The 10,540-nt window shown below is 59.0% G+C and overlaps 4 protein-coding genes across 4 annotated transcripts; 1 reads left to right on the top strand and 3 right to left on the bottom strand.

Annotated features, from left to right (window-relative positions):
- Positions 1-359: 359 nt before the first annotated feature.
- On the bottom strand, positions 360-2,903 carry GGTG_00207 (mating-type switching protein swi10). Its single transcript, XM_009217949.1, has 2 exons — positions 2,314-2,903; positions 360-2,232 (listed from the first exon to the last, which is right to left on the bottom strand). Exons 1-2 carry the CDS (start codon positions 2,730-2,732, stop codon positions 1,455-1,457), a joined length of 1,197 nt encoding a protein of 398 aa, XP_009216213.1. The 5' UTR covers positions 2,733-2,903; the 3' UTR covers positions 360-1,454.
- GGTG_00206 (hypothetical protein) lies at positions 2,833-5,281 on the bottom strand. The gene has a single exon (XM_009217948.1). It carries the CDS (start codon positions 4,371-4,373, stop codon positions 3,099-3,101), a length of 1,275 nt encoding a protein of 424 aa, XP_009216212.1. The 5' UTR covers positions 4,374-5,281; the 3' UTR covers positions 2,833-3,098.
- A 136-nt stretch (positions 5,282-5,417) lies between these two features.
- GGTG_00205 (lipase/esterase) lies at positions 5,418-9,671 on the top strand. Its single transcript, XM_009217947.1, has 4 exons — positions 5,418-6,380; positions 6,544-7,393; positions 7,451-7,551; positions 7,608-9,671. Exons 1-4 carry the CDS (start codon positions 6,318-6,320, stop codon positions 9,321-9,323), a joined length of 2,730 nt encoding a protein of 909 aa, XP_009216211.1. The 5' UTR covers positions 5,418-6,317; the 3' UTR covers positions 9,324-9,671.
- Positions 9,443-10,523, bottom strand: GGTG_00204 (hypothetical protein). The gene is made up of 2 exons (XM_009217946.1): positions 10,117-10,523; positions 9,443-10,009 (listed from the first exon to the last, which is right to left on the bottom strand). Exons 1-2 carry the CDS (start codon positions 10,303-10,305, stop codon positions 9,884-9,886), a joined length of 315 nt encoding a protein of 104 aa, XP_009216210.1. The 5' UTR covers positions 10,306-10,523; the 3' UTR covers positions 9,443-9,883.
- Positions 10,524-10,540: the final 17 nt, after the last annotated feature.

Below are 10,540 nucleotides of genomic sequence, written 5' to 3'. Positions count from 1 at the left end.
CCCCCCTTCCCCGGGTGTGCCTGGCCGGGAGAGACAAGGATATCCATTTCACCGCGCTAGGGGGGGCCAGAGGGTGTCGGGCAAGATTGGACCGAGGTCGTCTGGAGGGCCCACGAAAGAGGCAGGTATGGAACGGGCAACAGACATGGTTCTGTCACCGGGTGTCTGTTTCCCCCTCATCTAGGGCTCGGCCTCTGCAGCGTGTGACAGCGCGGCGTGCCTGCATGTTGCAGTGGTATAGTAGCATCCCCGGGCCTGGGTATGGCGCCCCGCGAAAGGTGTAAGTCGATGTAATGGCCGTGGTGTGGACCACGCCTGGGCATTCGCCAAGCTTCCCCGCGGCGGGCACACGGCATTTGCTGGTAGCGGCGATCGGGAGTGACTCGGGGCGAAGCTGCTGGCAGGGCCGGGCAGCAGGGGCTCCGATTGGGCGGGAGGGGCGGCGACCTGCCTAAAGAAGCAATGATCAGGACGCTCCCCTCCGGTAGCTCTTGCGCGGGTTGCATGCGTTCTGCACCTGACCAAGGCAGACTGTAGCGAGCCCCCTGTTGGCACGGGTCAGGATACGACCTGGATGTTGCCGTGTCTCACTGTTTGCCGTCATCTGATGGCGGGGGAATGACAGTTGCTTTTCTGCAGTCATTGGGGGAAACACTACCCATGTTCCAGGGGAAAGGCGTTGCCTATTGTGTGCAATCAATGAGTTCCTGGGAACATGTGTATAGGTAGAACACAGATGGAATGTGAAATGATAGCAATGCCCGTATTAGCCAACCTAGCAGTGTCGAAAGTGTGGCCTTGTTCGGTCCATGCAGACCCAGCAGAAAATCGGTCATACAAAATGCAGTGCAGCACAGACACACGTTGGGCTTCCCCGCATGCTGCCCAGGCCGGCCTAACCACTGATCTCCGCCTCGGGTCTTTTGATCGTCCGAAGAACGAGGGACGATTCCGATGTTGTGGAACAAGGCCAAGTCAATACATGACGGGCCGGTCTTGGTTTCTCTTCTCTTTTTTTCTTATTCTTGTGTTTACCCCATCTCCTCTGGCGTGGCGTGACTCTGGTTGCGCAGACAGGCCATCCCTGTGGGCTCATTTCGGGGCGCCTGAGCACCACTGCCGGAGCGTTGCAGTGAACGGTGGGAGACTCAGCAATTCGAACTCAAAATAGAGAGTTGTACACCATCTACCTTGCCATCCCGGCTCGGCTTGACAAGTGTCACTCCGGCATGACGGCAGAATCAAAACTCGAAAACGAATCGGGTGTTTTGTTTTTGTTTTGTGAATCTTGACTTTGGGGTATCGATCAACATGGTCTGGTCACGGTGTTTTAGAGTGGATCAGCCAGTTACTAAACATTCCTAGGTTGGCCGATTTGGTCACTTTGGCCTTGGCTCAATCCTGGCAGATTATCAGACTCCTGAGGAGCAGGTTCTCTGACCAGGAGCCCCGAGTTAGCCGTTCTCGCGCAGCTTTGCCAACGCGGCAGCGATGCCCTCACTGAGCTGTTCCTTCTCTGGCGCTGTCTGCCCGATTCCGCTGCTGCTCCCAACACCAACGTCCTGCTCAGCCCCGGCCATCCCACTGGACTCGGCAAGAGCAGCCTGCAGCGCCGCGTCTTCGTCATACTCGTCGGCGATGTTTGGGTTCCAGATCTGCGTCTGCGCCGCCGTCGCCTTGCCCGCGCGCTGCGTGGCACCGACGGCCTCGCGCAGCGGCGTAGCCGTCGGCGCGCGCTTCCTGGCGGCGGCGGCGGCGGCGCCAGCCTTCCTAACGCGGAAGGGCTGCTCGACGACCTTGCACCAGCTCTTGACCTTCCTCTCGCCCCACCCGCCGACGGACGCGACCTGCTCCGCGTCGGCGTTGACGGCGTTGCGGAGGCTGCCAAAGGTGCTGACTAGCGCGACGGCGTCGGCCTTGTTGATGGCGCGGGGCACCGTGACGAACTCGACGAGGCGCTCGGCGTAGCCCGTGGCCTGGGCGGCGCGGATGGCCGAGAAGTTCGCGTGCTCGTACGATTTGTACAGCTCCAGGTAGCGGGCCGCCTCCTGCGCCGACCAGCACAGCACCAGCGTCACATTGTTGACCAGCGCCGTCTTGGACAGCTCCCGCAGCGCGTCCTCGTGGCTCGGCACGTCCACCATCGTGAGCAGGACCCGGAGCGTGTACTTGCCCTGCAGGTTCCGGATGCGCGTGTAGATGTACTCAGGGTGGAGGCGGTGATACTTAAGACTGGTGGGCAACGAAGCGCGCAGGGAATTAACTGCTGAGCGAATTGCACAACTGGAACGCAGCGCATGACCACAAACATACCTCAGAAACAGGGCGCATGTCGTGAGTCCCAGACCGTAGTCGGCGGGGATATCGCTGTACTCCCACGGGATAGATTTGATCCACGTCAGGACCGGGTTGTTCTTCTGGCGTGGTGACACCAGGATGGCCGACCCGGACCCCCGCGTCGGCAGCGCCTGCGGAGTTGGCTGTACAATCTTGCCCGGTGCCGCAGCGGGGCCTGTTGCCGAGGACGAGCCGCCTGAGGAGGCCCCGGCTTCCCGGACTGGTCCCCTCTCTACCCGCTGGGGCGTAGGCTGTTGGATGCGCTGAGGAGTGGGCTGCTGGACTGCCTGCGCCGTGGACTGTCGGGCTCGTGATGGAACGGTGACCTCGGGCGACGCGGCGGCCAGCGCCTGTATAAAGTCGGCGTCGGCCCCGAAGTCGTCGTCGTCGTCCATATTGTGTGCGAGGTCGGTGTAAATGCTGAATTGGAAGGAGGCAAGGTCGGAGATTCGGATTTAAGGATAGGTATGCACACTGTGCACGGACCATCATTCATAACACGATGACCTCATCCTTACCATTCCAAGACGATGCATCGCAGGTGACAGGAAGTCGCTGGAGAAGATGTCAACATTGTCTTCTCCTATCATGCGATTTTTGAAGTGAGTTAAATCACCGTCTAGGTAGATCAATCTTAGATAGGAGCCAAACCCATGCCCCCACTGACTGGACGACACCCATTCTATTTCGCAACCAGCCCAGCCACTGTAAACCACTCGCCAAGAAACCTACACTCGTAAAATAACGCCGTCGGGGTATTTCTAGTCAAGCTCCTCACTCTCAAGGCCGTCAAGATCCACCCGACTCACGCCATCCTGCGCCTCCGAAGCCAGCGAATCGTGTATTGTGTACAGGGCCTGCAGCCATGTGTCGAGCATCAGCTCGACTGACCGCACCTCCTCGTCCGGCATGCTCACCGAGTCACGCAGCTGATCCCGCAATCTCTCGTAAGCCTCGATCATGACCCAAATCTGCAGCGACGAGACGCCGTTGCCGGAGCGGTTAGGTCTGTTGAATATAGCAGCCGAGAGCTCGCGCGTGAGGAGCTCGAGACATATCTGTAGGCCGAGGCTCTTGGGCGCCGCCGGGGTGATGGAGCGCTGTGGTGGTACGGCAAAATCGTAGTACGCTGACGATCGCGACTCGGGCTCAGCTCCAAAGGACAAGGGCTTGAAATAAATCGTCTCCTCCTCGAACGAAACCAAAGTTCCATCGTCCGAAGTCGGCGAGCATCTTGCCAAGTCGACAGCTGGTGGGGGCGTAGCGCTTCGTTCTGAACTGGTTAGGCTCCGTCTCGGTGGCGTTGGCGAGCGACGATGGTCTGAATGGCGGTGGTGAGAGGACCTCTCCGAGCGGGCCCCTGAGTCGATCGGTTCATGGGCTTCTAGCAGCTCCCGGTACTCCTCCGCCATTGCTTCGGCGCTTTGCCGCTTTGGTCGGCTCTCGCTTGAAGACGTGCTATGCAGCGACGACCTGCTCTCGAGCTGGCCTATGCGCAAGACCGGTGTCTTCGCCTGCCGCCTAAGCCTGGCCCTGGCCGACCCTGATGAGGTGGTGGATGTGGGTGTGCTGCAGCTATCAATGGAAAGCCGTGGCTGCGCAGTTCCCGGCGCGAGATGGGCGAACTCTGGAAAGGTCGGGGAGGGGACGCTCAGAGAGTCTTTGAATACGGCTACCGAGTCCATGGAGCCGACGATCCCCTCCTTCCCCTTTCCCAGATACGCGGCCCATTTGGAATCGCTTAGATCTGGAGGCTGTAGACGTGGGATCGGCCGGGACGGCGGTGCCTGGCCATCCAAGGTACCGCGGGTAGTAGGGCGAGTTTCGGTAGATGCATCGTCAAACGTGACTTGTAGTGGCCGCGCTGGAAGCTGCTGGTGGTGTCGTTGCTGCGATGGCTGTTGTTTCGGTAGTTTTGTGCATGGCTTCTGCAGCCGTTTCCTCGGCCGCGCTGCTCCTAGCGTGGCTTCAGGACCGAGGTGGGCGTGCGACGCAACCAGCGACGGCCCGGTTGTCCGGTCCATGGCCATAGACATCGAGCCGGATGCTATTTAGGCGAGGGAACGTGTGGTATGTACGATCAAAGTACTATACGACGGACACGGCAGGTTGAAGGCCGTTTGGTCGGGCCAAGCTCGCGGTCATATAACACACAAACGGCCAGACGGACGGGCTGACTGCACCCTAGGTTGTTTGAGAAAGATGACGTTGGAAGCAGCTAACCGGTGGCATACAGTAGAGGGACGGGACCTGCGGCTTGCAAATCAGGAATGCGGAACGGCACCTTAAGGGTACGGTGTGCATAGAAGATCCGATAGCCTGTCTCGTCCCGACACAGGACGGGGGTCTGGTTCGTAGGTATGCGTAACATGACCCGCTGGTGGCCCCGATGTTAAGCACCACTTGCGGTGTGTTGAGGTGCGCGGGGGAGCTGGCGCGGCCAGGGGCAAGGACCAAAACCGGATTGTGTCCCCACGGGAGGATGAGTGAGGGTGGCCACTCGGCGCTGGTAGGCTGCAGACACTCCCTGCAGCTTCCAGTAGGACTTGCAGGCGGGCTTTGCGCTTATCAGATGTGGTCATAGTCATGGCAAGAATAAGAGAGGAAAGTGTCAATAAGTCTCGACCAATGTACCCGCAAAGACCCATCAGCGCAACATCGATGTCCCCGGCTGTCTGTCGATGCGCTGCGGGGGAAGCACGAGAAGGGGGTTGGAAGGGGACAGGGCGGGGTGGACATCAGCATGGATGAGCTGCAGACGAAAGACTCAAAACGTGCGCCGGAGAGGCCGCGCTGACGCTGAAGGGGCAGGCAGCGCGGCTGGACTCTGTGGTTAACCTATCTGGTCCTACTCCATACCTCGCTATCAGTAACATGAGAATGGCACGTCCTTGTTTGCGTCGTGAAGAGCTGGTGGGTGTGCGACAGAATCGATAGTTCTTCGTGAGGGAGGTGTGCTTTACAGACTCCACTAGGCAGCGAGGCGTGGATACGAGAGAACTAGAGTCGCTGTCGTGATGCAGAATGGAAATCGCAAAAATGTCATATGACGGTGGGGGTGGGCAGCTTGACCCACCCTCAATCAAGCAACAACATCACGTGGCATTTACGGTCTGGAAAAGGGCGACCGCCCAGGCCAATCACTGTATCTTTGTCATAGTTCTCTCTCCTCTTTTCCCCTTTTCTCTTTGCGATGTGGTTGTGTCCTGGTATTTCAGCGCCTTGTTTTCTAGCGATTGAGTAGGCTCTTCTTGGGGGAACCTGGAACGTGCTGGCGCCCCTTCCGCATGGAGACACAAATGACACCAATGATTTGACGAAATACAGTCAACGATTCGGCTTCTCAAGATCGTGTTGCCGAGAAACCGCTGTCTAACGTCTCGTCTTTCTCCAGTGGTACCGACGATGGTGTCGCGAGATCGGTCGCGAAGCATCCAATCATGAAACTGATCTGGCTTGTGCATGTGTTTGTCGTTTTCCCCGATTTTGACTCGCGGTCGTTCCAGCCACTTTGATTTTGCGCCCGTCAGCCTTGCTTTCGCTCCCGTTGATGTGTTCAGTGAGAATTGACTGCCGGAGCCTTGCAGCGCGACGATTCGTTTTCGGCGCGTGCTGTCTTTGCGTCTTTGAGATTCCCTGGCTGACAGTAGCCGAGGGAGCCTAAGCTGCCCGTGCTTTCGCATAACAAAAGCCCCTGCTGGCTGCGGCAGATGGCCGGAAATGACATCACCTCGCTTCGCGTGCGACCTCCTTCATTCCAGATCCTACAGCCAAATGGGTGCCCTAACAGCATTGCTTTGGCGCCCGATCCCGACGGCAATGCTTTCCCTCCCTCGTCTGATATTCCTCCCGTCTTAGGCCTCCTTAGCAGTTTGCTTTTTGCGTAGCAGGGAAGTCGAGGCAGTTGGCTCAGTCAGGGGGCACGGCCAAGGCTTCATCCCCAATCGGCGCTAGGATTGAAGCCTAAGCAAACAGGCGCAATGAACACGGCGACGGTATCGCTCGCGGTCACGCCGACTGTGGTCTCGACGCTTGTGACCCATGTGAGTCCAACACAGCCATCGCGCAGGGAGAACAACAGAACGGGGCGGGAGACCCGGCAGCGCGCAGGAGCTCCACCAGGTCGCCTGCCTCTCCAGGCCCTCTCCCAGCCAATGACGCTCCCCGATCTCGCGGAATACCGGCACCGCTAACAGCACATTTCAGTACCTGAACCGGAAGCCCCTCCGGCAGCGGCCGACTGCCCACCTGCCCTACCACGAAGGCCTCCACCTCATCAGGTCCTTCCTCCTCTACGCCTCGCACCACACAGTCGAGGAGCTCCAGGCCTTCACTTCCCAATGGGTGCCTCATCCACAATGGGTCAAGGTCCAGGATATCAAGGTCCCGGAGGACCACATCACCCGCGCGGCGTCCCTCCTCGAGGAGCAGCTGGGCCCCGAGGGCATCCGCAAGGTTGGCGGCTCCAAGTGGTGGCAGTGGCGCAAGCCCGACACTCCCCTACGTGCCGAGTGGATCGAGATGCGGTCCGACCATAACGAGCGCAAGAAGTCTGGCCAGCCGTGTAAGCGCATCATGCTGTACATTCATGGAGGCGCCTACTACTTTGGCAGCGTCGACGAGCACCGCTACCAGCTCCAGAGACACGCCCGCAAGCTCAAGGCCCGTGTCATTGCACCTCGCTACCGTCTGTCCCCGCAGTTTCCTTTCCCGTGCGGCCTCCATGACTGCCTGGCCACATACTTGTACCTCCTGGCGTCGGGTCATGAGCCGAGCACCATAATCATTGCTGGTGACTCTGCGGGCGGAGGCATGGCTCTTTCGCTTCTTGTGATACTTAGGGACCGCGGCATCCCGCTGCCGGCCGGCGCTGTCCTGATCAGCCCCTGGGTGGACCTTACGCATTCGTTCCCGAGTGTTGGCGGAGATGCTCCGTTTGACTATATTCCTCAGAACGGGTTTCACCACAAGCATTCGGAGGCGTGGCCACCTCCGACGGCCGAACAGCTCAAAGAAATCAACAGCCAGAGAATTGACGCTAAGAAGGCAACCCAAGGTACGAGTGTCACTCACACGACGCCACATGAACGGTCCTTGCTAACTCGATTTGTAGATGCCTCAAGTATCCCCAGGATTAAGGAGGCTGAGAAGAATGAAGTGCTCCTATCAGTCATCATTGACGGCGAGCCGGTGGAAGTGACGGAGCAGATTCAGGCAAGTTTCTTCCCGGTCCAGGCTTACAGGCGCTTAGTGCTAACCCGCGCCTTTAGATGTACACCACCAACGACCTCCTGGCACACCCACTTGTGAGCCCCATCATGCAGCCCACGCTGGGCGGATTGCCCCCGCTGTTCATCATGACGGGAGGCGGCGAGATCTTGCGGGACGAGCAAATATACCTTGCCCACAAATGCGCCGACCCAGAAAAGTACCTACCGGCCGACTCTCTACTCAACGATGCCGCGCGGGAGCTGGTCAAGCAGTTCAAACCCACGGACGTGCAGCTTCAGGTGTGGGATGACATGTGCCACGTAGGCCCGACGCTGGCTTTCACCCGCCCGGCCAAGTACATGTATCGCTCCATCGCCCAGTTTGGTGCATGGGCCCTGGCTCGGGCCCAACGGACAGAGATCGATATTCTGGATGACGATGATATTTCCGTCATCTCGTCATCGGCCTCTGATAGCGGAGGAGAAGAACAAAATACTGTCCCAGGCGAAACGTCCAACGAGAAGCCGGAAGACTCCCAGAGCACGGTTGGTAAGGCTGGCGATCCGCTGCCCGAGTTCAAGGCACACATGATCCGGCAGCGAGTGACTCGGCACGGCGACGTCTTCCCGCTGGCTCCTCCCTCGGATCTCCCCGGGTGCTGCGCTGCTCCCGAGGACATCGGAGTCCCCAAGGAGACCCAGGTCCGCAGCTGGCTCGAGGCGAAAAAGCAGTGGGAGACTCGGTATGCTAGCGCCTGTAAGAGCGTCCACAAAAAGAGGCTCAAAAACGCCGCTGCCGGGTACGAGTCCTTTGGCGCGGGTGAGCACCCGCCTCCCAGCGCGCTGGCGGGCAGGAGGAAGCTCGGGGCGGAGCAAAAGGGTCAGAGGAAGCGCCGCCGTAGCATGGGCCTGGCCCTCTGGTCGCTTTGGGGCTCAAAGCACGATGAGGTCACGATCAACCGCGAGCAGCAGGCCGACAAACGGCCCGAGTCCAGGGCCCCACAGCCCAGCGAGGGCGCGGGTGCGCGGTCCTTCTTGGACATCCAGGGCCAGGAAGCCGCGCGGCCGGTCACATCCCCGGGCCCGAGCCGCAGCCCGGCGCGGATGAGATTCGTCAGGGACGAAAACCAGGCCGGGACCGACGTCGCGGTTCAGGTCGAGGGCGGCGCCGAGCAGGATGCGACGCCAGTTGTGGAGCTGATCGCCCAGAGGCGAGGGAGGGAGGCCAAGGCTGCCGAATCGGAGGATCTGCTGGACCCGAACCACGTGCCCGAGACTGGCGCCACGGGCAAGCGGCCGCACGTGGACGGGATATCGGTGCCGTTCAGCATCAAGAAAGAGGCTGACACCGCGAGCATGCTCACGTTGACATCTACGGTCGATCCCTCGGGCCCCGCGAGCCCCGGACCCTCTAGTCGGCCGATGAGCATGGAGGTACCTGATATCGAGAAGAGGATTGCCCAGGAGCCTGGCAAGGGCGAGGGCCATGATGTCGGATACTTTTCCCAGAGCAAGACCGACAAGTGTGCACTTCCAGGCACTGGGAAGGACGCCGCCAGGAAAGAGCCTGAGTCGCCCGCAGGGCCCGAGGATGCTGATGATGTTACCCCAAACGCCAATGCCACCAGCGGCATCTCGGGAGCTACTCTCGATGTTCCCACACCCTTGTCTCCCGGCATCTACGAGACACCCCTCTCATCGCCTCGGCCGACCCTGGATAGATTCATCACGGCAGATGAGGGGCCACCCAAAGCGACATCGATCGCGAACGCATAGCTAGTACCCATCCCGCTATTCTTACCCACACTTTACCCCGTTCCCTTTGTCTCAATAATTTGCAGTAAACACCATCCGCTTCCTTACCATTTTCAGTCAGCCTTACCTTTCGTTCTGCCCGAGACATGTCTCTCCAGTTTTGATTCTACCTCCTAGTCCTGTGCCCAGGAAGCGCAAGGGCGCCAAGTTTGGAATATTGCCTACCCAAGTCTACACGAGAGTCTTTTTATACGCGCATTTGTTCATACATAGATTCGTTCCCCGGTATAATACATGATATCCAGCTGAGCCGCGCCAACCAGACAGACTCTGCCGTGACTCCTAGAAGAAATACAATCCTTAGGTGGCCTTTAAGCTGTTGTGTGGTCACCGTGTATATCCAGCCTTTGCCTTGGCGACAAGAACCCCTTGCGCGCGGCCAGCTAGCCATCAATCATTCATGGATGTCATAGCGAAGCGATACAAGTAGGGCAGAGCAGCAGGAGGCTGGTCCAGGCCCGTCAGTTCTAGGCTAGTCGCAGCCCACCGATCCCCTTTTCACTATTCCTCACATAGGAACCTCAGTCAAGCCCATTCTCGGCCTTCCACCTGTCCAGGTATAGCTGAGGACTCTTGGGGCCGGCGCGGTCGCGATACTGCCCAAATCCGTTTATGGGCTCCATCTTCTTTGTGACAAAGGGGGTGAGCTATTTGAGTGACGCGACGGAGCTTGTTAGTTTGCTGTCTGTAGACTCGGGCTTGGGGTTAAAGACCCCCGCGCAAGGAAGGAGAGAACCACGGGACAGCAACGAACCTTCGTCTCTGCCAGGTTTTTCGGTACCACATATGTCCTGACTTTCCTCCAATCGATCTTGTATGTGCCCCATTTGGTGTGACTGCCCATAGACCCAGAGCCTGTACCCTTGTAGAAGCCCTTCTTGATGTCCTTGGTGGTCAATTGCAGCTTGCGATAGACGCCCTGGAGGGCCTTGGACGGCTGCATCGCGAATGGTGATCGGCGGTCGGCGAGGGGAAATGGGTCGTGTATGTATGCGGATTTTCACTCCCAGTCGGCCTCTGGGGCTCGGTTTACATGCGCCTGAGGGAGTGGTGACGGGAGTGCTGTATTTTCTCTATTGGTCCTGGCTTCCGCGGCGAGGGTATTCACAGCTTAGAAAGTTCGCTGCTAGCAACAGGGGTGTCAATTCGCGGCATCGAATTGGGCGCTGCCCGGAAGG

The sequence above is a fragment of the Gaeumannomyces tritici genome (assembly GCF_000145635.1).
Source record: "Gaeumannomyces tritici R3-111a-1 unplaced genomic scaffold supercont2.1, whole genome shotgun sequence".
NCBI classification, from domain to species: Eukaryota; Fungi; Ascomycota; class Sordariomycetes; order Magnaporthales; family Magnaporthaceae; genus Gaeumannomyces; species Gaeumannomyces tritici.
Note: the sequence above shows the minus strand (reverse complement) of the source record. Positions and strands in the feature narration are given on the sequence as shown.